Source organism: Trichogramma pretiosum, unplaced genomic scaffold (assembly GCF_000599845.2).
Source record: "Trichogramma pretiosum strain Unisexual culture from Peru unplaced genomic scaffold, Tpre_2.0 scaffold19, whole genome shotgun sequence".
NCBI lineage: Eukaryota > Metazoa > Arthropoda > Insecta > Hymenoptera > Trichogrammatidae > Trichogramma > Trichogramma pretiosum.
Window position 1 is genome coordinate 1,516,331 of NW_019641707.1, and position 22,080 is coordinate 1,538,410.

Below are 22,080 nucleotides of genomic sequence, written 5' to 3' on the forward strand. Positions count from 1 at the left end.
TGTAGAAACTCCCGATAAATAAAATAGAAATTCCATTACAAGTGACATAACTGTAAGTAATAATGGGACAGCTCGGTTGACTTAAAATCAAATGAATTATAAATTGCCTATAAACTCAAAAAAGTGTTAAAGAAGATGACGATATTGAAATAAAAAAGTTTCATTACTTTTTCGTTGGTCGGTAACTATCCTTCCGTTGATGAGCTTATCCTTTCAGCCGGCGAAACAGATTTCTCTAAGATATTATGGTACTTTCATATTTTCTTTTTCGATAGAGGTCGATATAGCGAGTAGTAAAATTCATGCATTTACATATAACAAAATGTAAGAAGTTCCAATTCGAAATTTGAAAAAATGGACCTTAGAGGCTGGCCAATTCAAATTTTTCATTGCATTGAAATTCAATAACTTGATAAATAGCCCTAGTAGAAATTCTTAATATTAATTATGTCCTGATGCCAAAAAAATTACCATTTGAATTTTTTATAATACATGACCATTAATTAGTTGGTTTTTGTCGATTTTTCTGTTAAAGTTACATTTAAAAAATAAAGCGCGTTTTAAATGACCTGAAAATGACAAATCATATGTGTTGAAAAATTTAAACTAATTTTCAACCCCTTTAAATTCGGTAATATCATTTTCAGACTCTACCACTAGATGTCGAGTATTAATATCTGTAAATCAGCAAGTGACAAAGTAAAAATGATTGTATAAGTCAAAATAAGGTTTTTAAAAAATTAAATTACTAGTTGATTTGTTTTGTTTGGATTTTTGAGTACGATTTCCGTTGGTAAGATGTTATCATTTTCCTCGCTATCTTCGATTATTATAATCGTCGTTATGCTCCGCCATTATTTTCTCTTGTTGGTTACGGAAGAAATGTTGCTTGCTGGGAGGTTCGCACTTGAATGCACAAAATGTGGGACATAATAAGGCTATAAAATTTTGAAAAAAAACGTTATATCTTGGCCTAGTGTACGTCCAGTCATTTAAACTAGTCATTTCTAAGCAAAAATGTTACATTTGTATAAAAATCAACTCAAAAATATTTTGGAACTAGCGCGAATTAATTTAAAATTACTTGATGCACAATCTCAACCATCGATCGTCCTTGAGATTAAATTACACTCTAGCAATGCTGATTCATCACGGATGAAAAACACTCTTGGCAACGAAGCACTGCACATGAAATACATGGAAAAAATCTATACCATCTAAAACCACCCGTCCGCTGCTTTTCTTTTTATTTTTCGAATTCAAAGACTAATCGGACTAATCGTCGACGATCTGGCCGCAACGTCCGACTGCAACCTATTCTTCAATACGGTATCTCTCGAGGCTCCGAGCACATAGTCGTCGAACGGACAATTTTCCTCGTCCTCCGCTTCGAGACAGTCGGCAATGCGATCGCACTGCATCTGAGGAGCTAAGCACTTGGCCTGCGGACGATTGCAGCTAAAGCCCGGACAGCTAGTTCTTGGATAGACCATAACGGGGGATTGTCGGGTGCCTGTTTAGAACGACGCGATACAGATGATTTTTCTGTAATTTGTGAGGGATATCTTATTTTAAAAGTATCGAAAAACTCACGAATGTGAAAATTTATCCAGGGTATGTAGTGAGAAACTTTGGTATAGGCACCAGGTTCGTTCGGTTTAGCACAACCGATGCCGTGACTTACAATGCCTCCTACGTACCATTCATCATCCGGCCCAGAGCCTCTCCTGCATAACGATAACATTGAAAAAAATTAACTTTATCCAATAGTTTCAAAGTCAACATAATTAATTGATTATATTACCGGCACATCAAAGGACCTCCGCTATCACCTTGACAAGCGTCTCGACCGCCAGCACGATAACCAGCACAAATTTCACCACTGTTGATATCTTCCGGGCGTTTACAGTTGACTATCGGAATTTCGACCTCTTTCAAATGATCAGCTGGAAAAACAGAATAATAGTACGGCAATTTATTATTACTTTCTCGGTTACGATGTCGCTGAGCTGTACCAAAGCTGTGCACTGTACAAAATCGATAAATTTCACTCACGCTCTCGACCGCCCTCGGAGAGAGTACCCCATCCCACTGCCACGCAAAGATCGCCGTGACTGGGTTCTTGGCGATAAAAGTACGTCTCGGGATTAGGCAGATTTACCGGCCTGACCCAGCTGTTGAACAACAGCGGCTCGTTAAGTAATCCGAGGGCTATATCGTTGCGCAAAAAGATTGGGTCGTACGCCTCGTGAAGTATTATACCGTCGAGACGACGAGTCTGGCGAGACGGCGCGAACGAAGAAAGTCGCAGCATGCCCGCCTCGATCTCGTAGTAGTTGCCCTCGTATCTACCGATTCGATGCACAAAAATTACATTAATTTTCCTTCTCGCTCTGTGTGTAAGTTTTTTCGCAAAAAAAAAAAAAATTTGACGTGAATGATATCCTCGTGAAAAAGAGTACAAAAAAAGTTGTATAACGCTCTGGCGCGTAACATCGTGAATTATATCGCTATCGTGAGCCACTCGACGCGTATAGGCACACTCTTATGTATTAAAGCTCGCGTGCCCGTAGTCCCCGCGAAATAAAACGATTACTCACCTGTAAAGACAATGAGCGGCGGTGAGTATCCAGTAGGCGCTGAGTATGGCGCCGCCACAATGGAAGCGTCCGTTTTTGCTCATGGCCACGATAAAGGGCCAAGCTCGGGGATAACTGTCGTGGCCACCGACGATGCCCAACACCGGATCATCGCTCTTGCCGGCTGATTGAGCCGTCAGTCCGAGAATTATCTCGCTGAAGTCGTTGATGCTCTGCAGCGCTGCGGCGCTGCCGCTAGCCACGTGACGATGGCCCGTTGGCTCGTGCTGGCAGCGCACGTAGGTCACTTGCGACGAGCAGCCGGTCACGAGTTTCGTCTCCGAGCCCAACTCCGTGGCGAACACCGTCGAGTCGCTGTAGGTGGGCAGATTCACCAGATCGACGATGGGCTGTTGGCTATTGAATAAAAATTATTGCTATTTAATGAGACGTACCGGGTGAGTTGATTAAAAGTAAACGAAGAAAAAAAACAAACTCTGATTGTCCGAGTTCATAAGTGCAGGCATCCTTCGCCCAATTAGTGACGGGACCGCAAACTGGATACCATTTGCCTTGGACGTTTCTGCGAAGAAATCCGAGATTGTAACCAATCGGAAATACCTGCTTGACATAGATTGAGTTTTGAATTGTATTTTCACTGATTTTTAAGACAATTTATTTTATTACCTCTGCGTCGTCCGAAGCAAAAGGAGTCAAAATAGTACAAAATTCTTCGTCCCTTCCGCTGACACAGTGTTTAATTCCGTCACAGCGTTGCTCGGCTGAAAAGCAACTGAGAGAGTCTGAATTGAAATCTAGACAACTGAAGGAATGTCTGGAGCAACCTGAAATTTGATTGTGCGAGTGAAAATTATCCTTTGCTTGTTTGTTTAAAAAAAATCATTACCGTAACACCCCATTTCGTCTTCTCCATGAGGACAGTCGAAATAATTATCGCATAGTCGTTTTCGATCGATCCGATCTCTGCAAGTGCATTTTATTTCGTCGCTAGCATCGGCACAGTCGACAACTCCGTCGCACCACACGTTTCTTGGCACACATTGCGCACTTCCTCGACATTTATAAAAATTTAATGGACATTCACTTGTGGGAGCTAAAAAATTATTCATTTAAATAAATTGTTAAAGAATCGTGTTCAAAAATTTTAATACGCAAAGAAAACCTTTCGACATTGCTTCGTAAGGATTTAATTGGTCCAGCTTGTTGTTAAGTCCCTCGACATCTCGACTCATGCTTTGACCAAAAGCTGCCTGATAGTAGTCAGCGAACCAAGGCATCATGGGTACTTGATAGGTAGGTGGCACTGGTACATAAGTGCAATAATACCCCGGTGGTGTCTGTGCCCAGCTTGATTGGCTAATTGGGGATGCATCTCTTGTCGCCAACCGACGATTGCCATCGGATCCTCGTGGATTACAATTCAGGGCAAATACAGCTGTAGCGCGTGTAACAGCAAATTCAGAAGTGTTTGCCACGTTTGATGAGGTTGATAATAGAATTGAAAATTTTATTCGATTTTTAATTTTATGCAAAAGATGTATCATACCTTGTGGCAAGAGCCAAGGATTGATTGGTAACTGCTGGCTCCTTTTTTGTACAGCTGATAGAGATGTTTTTTCATCACCATTAACCGTTGAAGGTTTTATATGGGCCGATGAAGACAAGGCGGATGGATTAATCGGGCGGAGCAAAATCGATGTATTTGCCCACCTGTTTGATTCTTGTCGTTCATTTTGTAAATTGCTGGTAGTTATACTGTCGTCTACACGAAAAAATTTTAGTTTTACACCCAAACTTTGTAGCACAATGTTAGCCAATATCATCGAAACTAGGATACTTACTAGGCTGAACGTATATTGAATTAACTAATTTGAAGCAACACAAAAAGCACATCCAATATAACCAAAAACCAAAAAAAACCTTTAATATTTTCATTATGCTCAAAACTTGAAGTGATACGTTTCGATGCGATTTCAATACAAGTCGAAGTAATACTGCAATATTTTTATTGCGTTTTCATTTTGAGTGTCAATGAATCAATCAAATGCCAGCATAAGCAAAATTTATTGGACGGACGCTATTTGAAAATTTCGAAATACATTAAGGAATTTATTAATAAAATTCGAGCTATTGAATTCGAGGCAAAAAGTGTTAATTTAGCAAAAATTACACTTTCAAAAAATAAAAAAAAAGAGTATTTAAAGCCGTACTTTGTTTACCGTATGTTTGAAGGACACTGTAGCATTTGAGAGAAAGAGGGTATCGTGCTTTATGTATTTGATAGTTATTTCACGTTAAAACACATCGAATCAATCTCGAAAAATCGATATCTCTCATGTTTCGCATCCTAATCCAATTTGCCACATAAGCTAATGACCAGTCGCATAAGCTCAAGAATTTCGTATATATGTATGGCGCTTAAACATGACATTAATAATTGTGCAATAGTCACGGGAGCAAGCAGCTTCTCTTGTACATACTTTCTCCAAACCCCCCGCGCGCGCACTGCATATGTAATGTTACACTCGCGGAGCAAGGACTATTATACACGAGCGGTCGGGCGAGTTCTTCCAGTCTTGGCATTAATCAGCGAGCGCCTGCGATAAGGCTGCAGAGCGCACGCACGTGTATTTTGCGCGCGCTCCAATTGGTGTGTGCGTGTGTGTGCAATCAAGAGAGCTTCAACGGATACGAGCCAACGACTTGGCTGAGTAATTTTTTTTTCTCTCTCTCTTTTTTTTTGGTTTTGCTCTTGTTACCCGATATACGCTACGCCAACGTCGAGGAAGAAAAGTATTCGCGAAAGTGCCGCGTCCATCGGGAATGTATATTCGCGCTTATAAGTTATATTCGTTTCGCGCGCGCACGCGTTACGCAAGCTCGCAAGTATACGCGCGTGGACGTGTACGCGTTCACGTCTACGGGGGATTTATTCTTAATTTTATGAAAAATCTGAGTATCTATACATTTTTTCGCATTTTCTTTCAAAGTACAAAACTGCCTTCGGTAATTATTTCTTTAAAAAATTTACTCAAAACATCGAATATGTTGATTTGTCGGAGTACTCGTGAAATAAATTCTTTATTTCAAAGAAAAACAAAAAAACTTGAACAAAATAGCACGAAAAAATTAAAATCCAATCAAGCTAACAATTAAATTAAGAATGTAATTGTAAAAAATTCCACTAATAAATCAACGTCCAAGCAAATTAACAGTTTAATCATAAAACGCAAACATTGTAGATGGGAAAAATTTGAATAAAATTTCAAAAATAAAATTCAATCAAGGAAAAGGACTGAAGGTTCACTTGTGGTACAATTCATATACAATCGTATCATCTAACCACCAGAAACTATGCAAATTAATTTGTTTTGTGAAAATATTTCCTAGTCCGAGAAATACAGTTTTTGAGTATTGAGTATTTTTACCAGATTACTTTCAAAATTATTTTGATACTTATGAAAATATCTATGTGAAGATTACTTACTGACAAAGCATTATTTTTCATCTGAATTAATCTCTACAACATTCTGTGAGTAAAACTACTCTTGTGAAAATGATTTGCATATCTAAGAGAAACAACAGGTGCACAAAATACTCTCCAGGTTCTGTGACTACATAGCGATTTCAGTTCACGTAGTTGCTTCCTTGTAGGAAGGTTTAATGCACGACAAAGTAAAGATACAACATGCAATAATAAATGAAGTGCACAAATCAAGGCCAACCGTAGCCGTGGTCATTGTTGAATGTCAAGTTCGAGTGTCAAAGGAAGCGGCTTTATTCCCGGAAATTTTATCTGAATTGTCACAGTGATGCGAAATGCTTTTGTCATAAATCATAAATGTATTTGCAAGCTTGGTTGAAAATGAAAAAGTTCAATTTGCTCTTGTAATAATGTGCGATGTGTAACTACGAATTTCGAGTACGTGCGAGGTGATGGACAAGATTTCTTTACATCCTTAGCTACGTTCTGTCAGTGCTAAATACATAATCTTTATCTGTCATCCGTGTCTGGCCCGAGGAAATAAGTCTAATGCAAATGTCACAATTTCAAGAGTAAATTTCGTCTTTGACCGTGCCACTGAAAAGCGTAAGGTTTCAGCAAAAGTGAAAGCGATCTTCTTTACATTGAAAAATGATGTAATTTATTTAGTAGCTGTATGCAAGAATTTTTTTTCAAAAATCGCGATTCATTGTGATTATGTGAGGAGTTACCAATTATTGTTTCATAAGAGAAACACTTTCCTTAAAAATGAGCTAATAAAGTGTTTCTACACGGGCGTATAATCACCGCTGTCATATGGTTCACAATCGATCGTGTATTACAAAATTAATAAACTTGATAAATTAATCATTTATTTATTACATCGGAGAATCTTCTAGTAATACTTGGAGAGAGAAACGCGGTGATATCCCACCCCAGATGTCCACGGTATACTTTTAACGACAGCCGCAAGGAACTGTACCGCGCATCGTGAGGTATTAAGGAGGCTGTAGCGAAAGTGAAAAAAACTTTAGATGGAAGTAAAAATTTAACCGATGATAGCTTATGAAATTAAAAGATTTTTGGTATAAAAAATTTGGGGTTTTCGTGCAAACTTGGGAAATAATGAGATTCAAAGTTTTGGACATTTAACATTAGATCTTAAGGGAAGTGGCAGTTTTTCGTGTACTGTTAGCTGAAATCACTTTACAAGTTGATGAAATTAATATATATTATAGGCTTAATTGCTTTCGAATGATATAGTTATAAATTTAAATAAGATTTGACTATTTATTTTTTCTCTTTGAATGTGTGAGCCGACCCCAAAAAATTTTAACAACTATGAACGACACGTATTTCGATGCATAATTTTACCACCTTTCAGAATCCGTTGATTAATTTTTTAATCAATTAAATGCAACACTGGTTGGAAGTATTCCATGAACATCTGGGGTGGAATATAACCGCGTTATTTCTCCCCGAGTAGGTAGAGAATCTTCTTCATCGATCCTCCTGTTTTTACTCAATACTGACGAAGTGTTGACATATATTGAAAAACAAGTGCCAATTATTCTTCATACTCTTTTAACACAATGCATTATTACTTTTCTTTGCTATAATAATCTGCATGATAGCAACAATAACTTAACTAAATGAATCTTAATCGAAGCATTATTAGTGATAATTAATAATGAATTCATTGTTACCTGAAAAGAACAAGTAAATTAAATAGCGTTGGCGCGATGAATAATATTATAATACCGATCTTTCCGCTACGTGACCGGCATCATGAAGAGTCGGTTTCAAAAAATTATTCTTGCGAATACAAGAAGATATAAAGCCTCATTCATCAGTCTCAAAAGAAGTGTAGAGCTCAGTAAAAAAACCTCTGTACGAAATAATTGTTAAGCATTGCTATTTCAGCGAACATTTAAAATGCCGAAAAGTCGTAAACTTTGAGTACGTTCCTCAAAAGCTCCAATAAATCACGAGTTACGCCAAAAAAACGTTAGAGCATCGCTCGCATAACGACTATCAGGATACGAGATATGTTGATCGCGCGCATCCGTGGAGTATAGATTACAGCCTGCTATACAATAAGTATGCTCATGCAACGCACACACGCATATACAATATAAGGCGTGTTTTGTGCTGCACGCATAGTTTGAAGTGACGTCAGGCACAGCTGTGTAACTGCGGGCGCTTTTGCGAGTGCGAGTGCGAGAGACATAGAGAAGTCGCAGCGAACACGAAGAGAGCACGAGCCTGGCCAGAGTTGACAGGCACCGGAACGCACACGCAGAGTATATATACAGAGAGACACCAACAACCAAATATATACTGCGTACGCGAGCGAGAAAAGCCTGGCTGATTCCGCTTACTACCGCGTGCGCCTATAATGCGTGTGTATATGTGTAGTGTGTACATGCTGCCTACACATGCGACTTCGCCGCATCACGTCAGTCGATCAGCGGAGAAAGGAGAGCCAAGAAGTCGTCTGTGCTTGCGTGATATTTTTGTGCTGTTCCCGTGTGATTGTAAAAAACTTCAAAAAAGTTCATTCTGCAGTATATAGTAGGTAAACACTCGTTAAGTGTCTGTGTAAAGTCCACCTGATGATATATAACAAGAGGATCACGTGCTGAATTGTGCGCTGTTGTACTATTATAAACAAATGTTACAGTGTCGATAGTGAACGGACCGGTTGGCATGCACTGCATATTTTTATTATTCTAATAACAGGGCAAATTTTTCGAATTGTTTCACGGCATCATTTGTCCAAACCGCGCAATTTCTAACCCGCCTTAAAAGTTTACGTATGAGTGTCGTAAAATACTGACTCATGGATTCGATAGGAAATTTTCTTAGTTTTCGGATGGTGACAACAAATTTAACGAAATTATTGGAATATTTGACTTTATTATGAAAAAACTAAAAAAAAAAACGATAGAACCATAGTTTTAGTTTATTTTTTTTCGAATCTAATTACAATGTTGTAAGTGCGAGATACGATCATAGCGTGCAACGCTGAAAACGGCGCGGCCTTGGTGGTCAACCGGCCGAGCACTTACTTTAGTCTTTCGTATTTTCAATACTTTTCAACAATAATAAACTCTGTAAAATATACATTACTCGAGGTGAAAACTATTTATTTTTCGATTGGGACAATAAAAAAAACTAAAAAGTGGCCTTTTTTAAGGTATGGAGCTCTGAAAGTTTCTTAGCTATTTTACCAGTGAAAATTGAAAATTTCAAAAAATATGATGCCATCATTGGAAAGCTGAAAAAATTTCCTTTTGAAGTCATTGGTTAGTTATTTTTTATAGGTGTGTTTTGATACTTTTGGTATCAATTAAAAATTTAGTGATTTGGCCAATAATACCGGGCGGCAAACCACTATAACAGTTAAAAAAATTTTATTTAGTTTCATAATACTATGTAAATGTGCATATGACCAAAATGTAGAGTGCATTACAATGCGGATTCGATACAATTCGATGATTGGTAGATTGCGCGGAATTATTTTGTTTTTGTACTCGTGCAATAACCCTTAGATACAGAGTGTAACGTACAATGTATCAAGCTTTGACGCTGCATCATGTGTAGAGTGAAATAGTTTCCTTGTCAAGCGCACTTAAGCCGAAAAAAGATCGAATAAAAATAGGTACATCGTTTCGAGGAAATTCATGGATGATTTTTTTTCTGTCTGTACGTGTTATTCCCTTCGCCGATCTCAAAATGAGCTCATTTAGGATGATAGTATTAACTTTACGCCGGGGTTGGTCGGTGACTTAAGGTGGTATAAAACTATTAATCCGATGTTTTTAAACATAAAATTTTGATCAGATAATCAATAAAGTCAATAAAGTCGATAAAGTCATTTTGAACCAGATAATCCCAGAATCTAAAGGATAATTATATTAACTACTCATGCAATGTGAATATAAGCCCTCACTTTTAGAGTGGCTTTTTTCAATATTATTGCATATCTATTTAAACTAAATAAGATTAAATTTTGATACCTCAAGAAAACCATGAGTCAAAAACTTTTTTGAAATTACATTACAATTTGAGTAAATTATTTTACTGAACATCTTTCTGTATGCCACAAAAAGCCATTGTGTTAGAGGTAACATTTGTTTGCTCGCAAAGTTCCTTTGTTCGATCATCGGTTACTCGTCACATTTACGTTTGCATTGTGGATTAATGATGAACGTATACATATCTGCGACAGGCTCGAGTAACGCACACCATTCTCAATAAACGAGCGATTTCGAATACGAATCTAATGTGATAACAGCGGTCAAATAGTGGCGTCATCGCATTTATAAGCAATCCTACGTTCACATTGTTTATAATTTTTCTCGCTGGACATTGAAAAAATAAATAAAATAACCTCAACCAACGCTCAGTGATTTTTTTTACTTTTCGCAGATCTGACTCGCATACATCTTTGCGATCGATCGAGCAAGGACAACGAGTCTCTCAACTTTCTTTAGCTACGCCGAGCATATCGCCTAGATACAGAGAGCTGTACACCCAACGAGATCCAGTGGAAGTGTATTTACCGGCCGAACTCGCAAAAGCACGCGCTCACGCGCGCGCAGGAAAATCGCAGTCTCGCCGAGTGAGATAACAGCAAACTCTGGCATAGTAATCAGCTGAGAAAGATCGGTCAACAAATGACGACGACAACGGACGACGACGTTCTGATGTCGAGACATTGAGAAATACACTTGGCAAATTGTAAGTATATGCTCACCGGCTTACATCGTAGTAGACTAGTTGACGCTAAGATATCGCGACAGCTGCACACGTGAAAGAGGAGAGGGAGAAAGCGGCTCTCAATGATAAACAAAGTTGGGCCAGCGCGCAAGCATATTCCGGATGCTGATATTGTTGTAGGTATTGTTCCTCGCGTATCGATTTCAATTTTCGGCGTTTGTTATTGTCATATATGTGCAGCCAATCTCACGAACGCGATACCGTTCAGTTTTTTTTTTCATTTTTCGTTTCTTTTGAATGTGAAGAAAAAAGATTGAAAAACACGCGACTGAGTTGGAAAAGACCAAAATAACTATTGACACTGTGTGGTTTCCAGTGAGAATATTAATGAGCTAAAAGCATCTTTACGTATGTACTTTTTCATCTTAACTGAATGCATTATTGTACCGAGCATAAATTGAAAATTTATCTTGAAATTTTCAATAGCTGCCGTAACTTTCGGTTTAAAGATGATTGAAAATTCAATTAATTTTTCTTGGGTATGCGCTGTTTCAAATACGTGAAAAATTCCAAATGGTCTTGACTCATGAGCCATGCAACTGCGTATGTTTACCATTGTTATTGTTATGAAATCCAATTTTCTCGAATGAATTGATAAAAATAAAATGTACGGATATTCAAGTGTATTGATATTAATATTATTGCTGAAAAAAAAACTAGAAATTTTTAGATAATATATAAATAAATTACTATTTTGAATTTCAAAACTCGTGATGTGTTTAAGATTGATGAATCGTTAATAGGTGGCGAACGAGGATTTTTTAAAGCAAAACTCACAAGTGACAAGATCATTTGAAATTACTATATGGATGAATTTTTACCCAACCCCTCTAGGAGATTACTTCAAGGTTTCCTTCAATGGAAAATTATGGTTCAAGCAATCATGTATTTAACTTGGTACATCATTTTTTTTACTTCTGTTTCGTCAAAGAAAAAAAATTCATTTATCTAGTTCGTCAAGTTTTTCTTCGATCAATATTTGAAGATCCTTGAGTAGTATGCAGGATCTCTGCTTACCATATAACGGATACTTGAATTTTGGCCGAGGGTAACGATAGAAATATGATTCAGTTGGAAACAATACTTAATTATCTAAGGTCCTCGAGACAAGCGTCACTCGTGTGACTACAAAGTCGTTCGGTGTTGATGATATCGTTGAAATGAGAAAAATCGAAGAGAGATGTGTAAATAATTATCAGAAGTATTAATAGTATTTTCGTCTTTTGTTCTCTGCATCATCGAAACATGTGCCACGAGAGTCCCAAAAAATGTGGCGCCACAATATTTTCAACTTTTTTGCATTCTCATTGCGTGTCAATAAAGGAAAAAACATCATTACAAAATACAGACTCATAATGACCTCAGCTGCACCTGCTGCTATTTATTTTTTCTGCAATGACTGCATTATGCAATTATTCATATTTTCTTAGATTTTATTGCATAGTGAGTCGTGTGCCGCCGGTAGTAAGCTTGAGAAATTTAATCTTAATACACTCCGATTAGATGTGTGTCACCTTGGTATGATCGTTCGACGATGCGATCTATCAATGGATTTATTCAATCATTATGCGAGCAAAACGTTCTATTTTAACAGGTTAATTGCACCATTACAATCACGAATTAGCGATAATAATAGCGTGATAAACTTTTCTTTATCTATAAGTTGATAATGAGCTTCATCAGCGTTTTACATCTATATATAATCTTAAGTTACGATAAAATATAATCCATTTCCTCCCAAAACAAATTCGAGGCCGTCCTAAAATCAAAGCGATTAACCATTCTGCGTTGAATTTTGTTGTGATACCTTTCAGTCGCTGAGAGAACAAATGACCGGACAGGATGAATTCTTTGAAACTACCGCAACTGCAACTAAGCTCCTCTCGCACTAAGTGGGGTCTAATACTTCTGTTAATTGGGGTGCTCGCGCCAACCGCAAGCTCGTTATACAATGTCGGTGTTGGTATTGCGGACACGACCGGACCCGTGGCCGAAGTTGTCTTTGTAAGTTATCCGCCAATTATTGATTTCGGAATAATTTTATTTTATTGCTGCAAGCCGATTGTTTGAAAATTATGTTTATCTTAGTTATTAGTGTTTTAAATACATATTAGTACGTTCAATTACCGTACAAAATTAATTTTTTAAACTTGTTTGGTACATTTTCAACTTCGTTATTACTTTTAGATGGGCTATGCTCAAATGGGTCAAAAAGGCTCGGGAGTTCACTTACGCACATTCGCCAGATCATTCATCATCGATGATGATGTACAAAGGTTTGTCTTCGTTTCCGTTGACAGCGCTATGGTGGGTCACGGAGCAAAAAATGCGGTGAGTTTTTTGACGAGTTCTCTTGGAAAACCTTTTTTTTTCAAAGTAAAAATTGTAAATTTGATTGATTCGATTTTAAATTTTTGTTGTTGCATTTTGCAGGTGATTCGTAACTTGGAAGCAATTTACGGCAATTTATACCGCGAAGACAATGTCATGATCAGTGCCACACACACTCATTCTAGTCCAGGAGGTTTTATGATGGATGTTCTTTTTGATATTTCTACGTATGGTTTTATCAAGGAATCGTTTACAGCCCTAGTCAATGGCATAACAAAGGTAGGGATCAAACAATTCAAAATGTGCGAGAGTTACCTTTGACTGTATTACTAGAAGTTGATGTAACGACAGTTTTAATTTTGATTTTCAGAGTATACAAAGAGCGCACGACTCCATTGTGCCCGGTAAAATATTTATAACTCACGGCGAGGTGTTGGAAGCCAACATCAACAGAAGCCCCTTCGCTTACCTCAATAATCCCAAAGAAGAAAGAGACAAGTAGGTCTTGAGTTTTCTAGTGAAAATGTATGAACTTGCACTGAAATATTGTCTGTACAGATACAAATACGATGTTGACAAGGGCTTGACGCAGATGCAATTCATCGCAGCGACCGGAGAGCCGCTTGGCGTTATTAACTGGTTCGCCGTTCATCCGACTAGTATGAATAATACAAACCATCTAGTATCGAGCGATAACGTCGGTTACGCATCGGTTCTCTTTGAAAAGAGAATGAACAAAAATGCTTTGGTCGGCAAGGTGAAACATTTTACGATACAATACGTAATTATGAAACGAACAGTAAAAAAGTAGTACTACTATCACATGAATTAATAGAACGTATCCGTCAAATATTTTCATTGTTCGAAAGCTTGCTTAAAAATTCAATTAACAGTCGTTATATGCTATATAATCTTCGTACGCATTCGGGCACCTGTTAACTACAGTCGAACTTGCTTTGGTGCGTGGTGGGTTGCATACACGCTAAGAGAATCAATGTAGACTAAATATCCTTACTTGATTTTAATTAAATATTCAAACGTGACGGAATATTGCGTAACGTGAAATTATTCAAGTTGTTGTTCTGAGAAATTCAGATAGTTAATTGATTTCTGCTAATGATTTCTATTTTGCTAACTGAGTGAATATCTAAATATTTGTCCTTTCGTCATTATAATCTATACTTATTGACTCGTTTCTGGGAATTTAGGGCAAATTTGTCGCTGCTTTCGCATCTACGAACTTGGGGGATGTGTCACCAAACACACGCGGACCTAAATGTGAATTCTCAGGAAAGGCTTGTTCCGACAAGTACACTTGTCCAGGCAAGAAAGAGATGTGCTTCGCATCTGGACCTGGAAAAGACATGTTTGACAGTACGAAAATTATTGCAAACAAAATCTTCGACGAAGCATGGGTAAGTTTTTTTGATTTTTTGAACATTTTTTTAATCAAAATATTTGTAATTATTGGCATTTTTCTTCGCCGTTGGATCACAAAATAAGCCGTAAGTTATAGCAAACTCGATTAATCTTCATTTTAATTGAAAATACATGCATCGGGATGTTCCATTAATGAATATTTATTTAGAAGGTATGATAAATATTCCCAAAATAAATCTTGAGTATTTAACTACCTCTAGAGTATTAATTAATATATATTACCTTTTAATTCAGATATCCCATTGATCGATTGTTAGATTATTTATTTCACTCTAAAAAAACCGTTTATTTACATTAAAAAGATTGCACGATAGCCTAGTATTTATGGTCAATTTATGAAATGAAGTGATGTAGCGAAAAAACGAAATATCTATATAAAGTGGTAACAAAGCACTCGAACAATATAATTTTGCTATCTTGCATAACTAACACATTATAACTCTTAAATACCCATGATATGATTTTAGTAGATTTTCGTAGATAAGCTAAGAACATGATGTTTTAATCCCAAAATTACGTAATGACAAAGTGAAAAAAACTTTATGATTGATAATAAGTGAGCTATTTTTTTTTTCTCATAGACCTTGCCTCGTTATGATGGCCATTAAGTGAATCGTTTTGTATTTAGCACGCGAATCTTCTAATTATCGTTTTCAAGTGCGAAGATAAACGTTCTTGGTTTTGTTGATGTTGTTGTTGAGATATATTCATACAACTAAACTAAAAATCATATCTGTATAAAAGTGTTTTATTCAATTCGATGTAAAATAGAATACAGAATCTGTACCGCTGGCAACGAATGGCTTGATCGCTTTGGCTATACATACAAAATACAGGATAAAAAATAATACTTTGCGTTGATAATCTCGTCCACGTGTATAATATATACTCATATAGTGCATCGTCGCTAGTTATTTGAAAACACGGCAATATCAATCTGCCGCTACGTTACGAGAGCGAGGTCGAGCGAGCTTCGCACCGCCGCGTTGTGCGTTGTGCATATAATCGTGGTGTGCCCGCGTCGTCGTCGTCGTCGTCTCACTTTCTGTCGTATCCATGGCCGATTCCATAGCCGTAGCCGTGAGCGGGTGACGCCACCACGGGATGAATAAGAGACTGATGAACGGGCGCGGCGGCTACGACGTGGCCTGCAGCGTGATGATGGACGGGCGCAGGATGCACCGCGTGCCCGATCTTTTTCACCACGGCTTGGAAGCCATTGTGATCGTCGGCCGTGTATTCGACCACGCGGATGGTGCCGTCGGGCTCGTTGACCGAGTAAGATCCCTTGACTACGTCGCCGTCTCGCTCCTCGTGGGCGGATTTCACGTCACCGGTGTGGGGGTCGCTCACTCCGTAATTGTAAGCGTATTTCGGGTAGGCCTGCAAAATTTATACATACATTCGTTTTCAATATTGAATAATTAACTACTCACTTTGATGAAAAAAAAATTTTTTTAAATCTCATCAGTGCGCATTTTCAAAATTGACTGATTAAATCATCGCAAATATTCGAATAAAATGCGTTGATGCGAAAGCTTTATTTCCGTTATTGGGCTCTGAATTTAAAAAATAACTCAAAATTGCATTTCATTGACATTAAGCTTATTTTTCAATTTACAATTGATAAAAAATTAAAAAATCTCCAATAACCTTTGAGCAAATACTTTTAAAAGCTTTAAATCTGCTCGAAATTCTTTGATTTATCAACAAAAAAAGAAAGAGCAATGGTAGAATAGTTTTAACGAATGCGCGAGAATATATTCGGCGTTCTATTAAAAAAAATTTTAACTCGGAGTCACTTCAGTGAACCGAAGCGATGAAGAAACCTTTGCGCAATAATAAAATCGCAATTATAATAAACCGTGTGGTCTCGCGATGGAGTGACTATTAATTTTAAAATAATATTACTGCTGCATGTACATCTAACTTGGAATTTCCCAACGACGAATGACCCATAAGCTCTATGGCCTCTCACATGCATCAGAGAGTATACAATTGTCGCGAGGCGCGCGCGATTACAATATCCTTGCCAGCAGAATCCGATCCTTTAATTAAGAATTGCCCCGCGGTACACCCACTCTTTTCGAGTACATAATAAAGCGTTTTGCAAAACGAATTTAGCGTATTCATGCAGTTCGACTATTTTGTGTACAGGTCACACGGAGCCAGACACAACCGACGAAAATCGACTTTCGATTCCTATCGTAAGATCTCGTATTCGAAAAGAAATTAAATAAAAAGTGTACGCGCGAAAATGAGTAATTTATCAAATGCGATATCGCGTCGAGCTTTTACACGAAGACGTTTGATAAATGCGAAAATTGTTATCGCGAACGTTTTCACGCTAAGTTAAGCAGCGCATCAGCGCGTCGGGAAAATCTCGCATACTCATCTTTCCTTTCTCGCACGAGCCCCGCGTGCGCAGGATCTTTTTATGCGATTGTACGCCGTAAGAAAAGCTAAAAGCGCACTGCTACTGCTACTCACGTAAGTGTCTTCGTGATGGCCGTCGCCGTCGCCGACGTGATGATGAGCCTCGCCATGAAGAGCGGCAACTTCGCTGGGATGATGTCCGTGATGATAGACGCCATTTAGCCCTCCGATGTAGCCGGTCGGGTGGTACTGCTGCAGTCCGTAGCCCGAGCCGGCGTTCAGGGAATTGCCGTAGACTTGGTGCAGCGCCGGCTGATGATGTTGATAATGATCCCCGATGCCCAAGACGGGGGTCACGACGGGACCCTCCTTGACCAGGCCGTGATGGTAGCCCGAGTTCTCGAGATAGCCCGCGCCGCCGTCGTAGGAAACGACTGGCACCGTTCCAGCCCAGGCGCACGACAAAATCGTCGTCAAAATAAGTCCACTCTGCAATTTTTGCGAGCGCACGTGATGACGTGAGGTGAATTTACTACTACTACGGGCTTTTTTCTAACGCTATCTCGCGGCAGGAAAAAAATGGCTAGGACGGATTTTCGTATGCAAAGTTCATACTCCTGCATGCGCGGATACTCGAGGATCGTGGTCAGAAGTTTTTATAGCTAATAATGACAATACGAATTTTTATTGCAACGAGCCCTGCGCGCGCGGTAGGGCAATGAACTTTTCACTGTCTATGTCGCGCAGTGTATTTGCAAAATATCCCCCACACATTAGCCATTTAAAGTGCGGCAAAGTTCATTTTAACTTATTCATTGTATCGAAGGTGTGAAAAACAGTTGAACTTTTAATGAGCAATTTCGACAAAACGCGTTTGTATCGTTTGACACTTTTGAAAAGTTGTTTCAAAAAGTCTTTGATGATTTACACATATTAATAATGTATCAAATAGAAAAATCACACTTCGTTAAAAAATTTAATTTTAGAAAAAATACATCAAACTACCCCCTTTAAACTGTTGTTTTCGAAAAAGTGTATATATTCGAACGTACCTCGGCAAACATGTTGAATGCAGTATTGATGCCTTTATTTATTATTTATAACACTTTACACAAAACAACGTCAGCAATGCGTTTGCGAAATGAACAAATACAATAAGTAATCTCGCGTAACAGTCAGGCACAAATGACGAACTGATAATGAACGTCTTGTCGTGGCCGGCCAGTCCTTTTATATATAGCGCAGTAGTAGCAGTAGTCCACGCGATGAAGTCGCGGGGCGTGTGTCGGTCAGTTATAGTTCTGTCTATCATTCCTTCCTCCGTCATGGATTTGCCATCTCACACATACATACACACTCCTACAACAACAGAGCATAGGCGCGCGCGCGACACCACTCCGCGCAGGGAAGTTGTGTAATTCAAGGTTTCATTGGACTCTGCACGAGCGCGGCTTGGCATGGCTTTTTTTTGTACTCCTTCGTCTTTTAAATATAGGTAACATCAAGCGCGGGATGTTTATGTCTATTATACGCGTATACACCTGTAATATTGCCAAATAACCCAACGTATCGCGAACTCGCGAGGCACAAGGACGTGGCGGAAGTGTTTTATTATATCGAAGCTCGCGCGCGCAATGGAATGGGAGCAAAGTGCGCGACGTGATAAAAGATGGATGAAAAAAAAAACAACGACGGTGTTCGTACTTACATACTCGCCGAGAGGAAAAAAAATAGAGCAGTGACTTGGTAATGCTCGAGCACATGCGCGCATACACATTCGTGCGTCCGAGAGCGTTCGACCATAAATGCACTTATGATCCCGAGCTTTAGTGTCACCCTCTCTCGCGCATGCACTGCGCTACAGCCTGCGACATCGACTACATAATAATTTTTAGATATGAAGCTTGGCACTGCTGCACCGAGAAACGGAGATCTTTATACCCTTAGTTAGTGTTTTAACGCGAAAAAGTATCGGGTATGGTATGAGAGTTAAATATTTTGGTTTATATCGTGTCATGGTTTTTTAATTGGACAAAAGTGCACGAAGCTCTCAGTAGTTTGTAAAAAGCTCGCGTGCCGTGAAAAATATTTACATGAAAAATGGTAACTAATCTTTTGATTTTTCATTTTTTTTTTTCGTGCAAACCTTTTACATCATCCAGAGAAAAAAAACGAATGCACTGTTACGCAGTGGTATAAAGAGAGAAAAATTACGTTAGAAGCTAATAATTAGTGCAAATACTGCTCGCTATATTGATGCTAGGCACGGGAAAATGATTCTTAACGCGCTAAACGTTTATTCGAAGGTGCATCGCATTGTGGTGCAGCTAAAAAAAAATGCTTAGCGAGATGAAGACGCATATCCGTAGCAAATCGTTCGACCGTGTAATAGGGTAACGATATATCGTCAGCCCAGTCACACTGTGAGCTCTCTGGCCTGTATAAACAATCTATGTACAAATGCCAGAGATGAATGGAAGGCCCGTAGCAACGAAACCTCGCAGAAAGACTATTTTTACATCTTAATTATTATTTTTTTTTGCGCGCACGAATGACTCAAGTCTATGTTATGAACCATGAGAACTATCCTATGCGCGGTGCACAACAGTACATGCGTTGCTGGGCGTCGGATTGTACGAGTTTTACGACACACAGGCAGTCAGTTATCGACGCCTCGTTGCGCTCGCGCGCAGTCTGCCGCTGCTCATGCCGTCGCCGCCGCCGCTGCGGCCAGTAACCGCGGCGATTGTGTCGACGAAGGCGAGGTGAGAAAAGTAAAAGAATATAAAAAAAAAAGGAAAAAAAGAGAGCGAATGAGTGTCAAGGCGCTGGGTCAGGGGTTTCCGTCATCGCGTCTAGCCGATTTGCAAAAGACATGCAGATATATAAGCCATCGATTTGCTATAAACCCTTGTCGTAAAAAAATATGTTTCATTCTGTTGAAATGATTTCGACATTTTTATCTATGGCGCGGAGAACGAAGGCATGGCGGTAGACGCACGATATCCCTCAGCCCTCTTGTCGACGTACTTAACTTACGTCAGAGGAGATATAAATTGGCACTTAACTTTCGATGCAGCGAATACGCGTTTTGATGATACGGTAGAAAATGGAATTATTATTGATTCTCGCTCGCGGTGTTGAGCTCATTTCGCTTCACACGGTTATTAGTTCCGAATGTCATTTTTTACAACCTCTGCACTTTATTGTTCGGTGGAAACGAATACTGTGTGTTTATAATGTGTATGAATTACAATATGTATTGTAAGCGGTACAAAATTGCTAGTCATCATCTTCTAGTTGTAAAAATATGTGATGATTGATATTAGCACTTGAATGAATAAATCCTACTTGACACTATTGTGCTACTGAAAATATTTCTCCGTAATCTTGACGTATTATTTACAAGCGGTAACTTTTGATGGTTTCGAAGTGTACCGAGTAACTATTACAATAATCTTTTTTTCTAGAGTGAAGCAATTAAAAACTTGCATTAAGATTTTACTCTTATTTTAAAGATCAAAATTTAAGATACGTAAAACAACTTTATTAATCTAAATTTTTCTTGAATTATTTTGCACTCCAGATAGAAAACAGTTATCAGTATTTTTTTTTTATTTAAATCATAGTGTTAATAATAATCAGCTATTTATTTTTGTTATCACAATTATAATTTCACGTCCACCCTCGACTTTCAATAGTAGACATGTCTGTTGTTATGTCCAAACTTGTTGTAATAGGAGTGTCTGGATAATCCACCAAATCCACTTCCGTAAGCATAATAGTTATTGAAACTGCGGGGTATGTAGCCTTCACTAAATTCACTCAAGTATTCATTCTGACCAATGTCGTCATCGTATTCGCTAGATTCGTAACCATATCCAAGACCATACTGTGGTTTTACCTTAGAAATAACAGAAAATACCATTTAGTGAAATTTTATCAACAAGTCTTTTATTTAAATGTGTTTTTGTACAGATTAGTATCTTTGATATTTTTTCGTATATATAATATGCATTGGGTTGCTAGCGATTTGATTTAGTTAAAAAAAAAAGTTTTTGATTACCGCAGAGAAATCCAAATTAAAATTTGTGGAAGCCTTTTATTTTTCACGAAAAGTGCACAATTGTTTCAGTGATTCATCAGATTCACAGAGATAGCGATTTCTGCTGTGTTGATTTCTTAATGCTTTCAGAGACATAGCAAATGTGAAATAGCCGTTAATGATATTATGTTCCATCGTTTTATTGGGGTTGCTCTCGTAGAAAATTGGAGAATATGCTAACATTATGCACCTCGATACTTTTTAGGTCGATACATTTTATTTCAAACTACTTTTTTTCTTTTTTGAATTATGAAGATTCTTTTAAAATATTTTTTTAATTTAAAATCATACTACCAAAGTTGCACAAGCTCGGACGGATGGACGCTCATTTTTTCGAGTTTACCCCTCATGCCAAACGCCGATAAAGATGTTTCACATAAAAAAAAAGTTGAGAATCGACACTGTCTTTTCTTTTTCATTGATTTTGATTTTTGATAATGTAATTTGTGTGTGGATGTAGCGAGTCAACTCAAGTACAATCTACTAATTTTTGTAAATACTAATGAACAATTTTTCAATTGAACATTTTATTTAAAAAAAAAAAAAAAAAATTATCATCATGGTTATTATATCAATAGCTAATTACATTTCACACAATCTAAGTACTTATATATCGTTAAATTAATCTTTTAAGTACCGACATTTCGAGATGGATAAAAAAACGAATAATCGTTGTTTTATAATATGAAGCATTTATGAAAAAAATCTTATCATCTGTCTTAGTATGATCATATTTATTCGTTAGAATGATTTTTTACTTACATAATAAGGCCCATAAATGTTTCCATCAATGTTCTGATTTGAATAAATATTGGCAACATCGTCTGGGTAATCCAATCCGGAAATAGATCCTGGATCGAGATACATTGATGAATATAAAGATGAACTCCGTAGGTCGCCAATTTCTCTTTTTGCACTAGTTGGGACAGCTTTTGGTTTTACCGTCACCATGCAAAATG

The 22,080-nt window shown here is 38.0% G+C and overlaps 3 protein-coding genes across 8 annotated transcripts in view; 1 reads left to right on the forward strand and 2 right to left on the reverse strand.

Moving 5' to 3' along the window:
- Positions 1 to 804: 804 nt before the first annotated feature.
- LOC106650850 (serine protease nudel-like) lies at positions 805 to 4,577 on the reverse strand. Its single transcript, XM_014369079.2, has 11 exons — positions 4,442 to 4,577; positions 4,147 to 4,362; positions 3,763 to 4,035; positions 3,487 to 3,693; positions 3,267 to 3,424; positions 3,076 to 3,200; positions 2,601 to 2,996; positions 2,056 to 2,348; positions 1,805 to 1,946; positions 1,594 to 1,727; positions 805 to 1,513 (listed from the first exon to the last, which is right to left on the reverse strand). The coding sequence occupies exons 1-11, from the start codon at positions 4,533 to 4,535 to the stop codon at positions 1,260 to 1,262; spliced, it is 2,292 nt and encodes a 763-aa protein (XP_014224565.1). The 5' UTR covers positions 4,536 to 4,577; the 3' UTR covers positions 805 to 1,259.
- Positions 4,578 to 8,431: 3,854 nt separating this feature from the next.
- The window catches only part of LOC106650919 (neutral ceramidase), a 61,161-nt gene continuing 47,512 nt past the window's right edge, over positions 8,432 to 22,080 (forward strand). Inside the window, exons 1-8 of one of the 6 annotated variants that reach the window (XM_014369189.2) lie at positions 8,432 to 8,662; positions 10,519 to 10,830; positions 12,684 to 12,873; positions 13,057 to 13,200; positions 13,303 to 13,479; positions 13,571 to 13,698; positions 13,759 to 13,957; positions 14,409 to 14,615. In XM_014369189.2, the coding sequence (XP_014224675.1) occupies positions 12,712 to 12,873; positions 13,057 to 13,200; positions 13,303 to 13,479; positions 13,571 to 13,698; positions 13,759 to 13,957; positions 14,409 to 14,615 (1,017 nt within the window). In that variant the 5' untranslated portion in view covers positions 8,432 to 8,662; positions 10,519 to 10,830; positions 12,684 to 12,711. The other 5 variants (XM_014369190.2, XM_023463067.1, XM_014369191.2 and 2 more) reach the window with 5 other exon arrangements.
- On the reverse strand, positions 15,371 to 18,215 carry LOC106650921 (adult-specific cuticular protein ACP-22-like). The gene is made up of 3 exons (XM_014369195.2): positions 18,069 to 18,215; positions 17,131 to 17,505; positions 15,371 to 16,023 (listed from the first exon to the last, which is right to left on the reverse strand). Exons 1-3 carry the CDS (start codon positions 18,078 to 18,080, stop codon positions 15,679 to 15,681), a joined length of 732 nt encoding a protein of 243 aa, XP_014224681.1. The 5' UTR covers positions 18,081 to 18,215; the 3' UTR covers positions 15,371 to 15,678.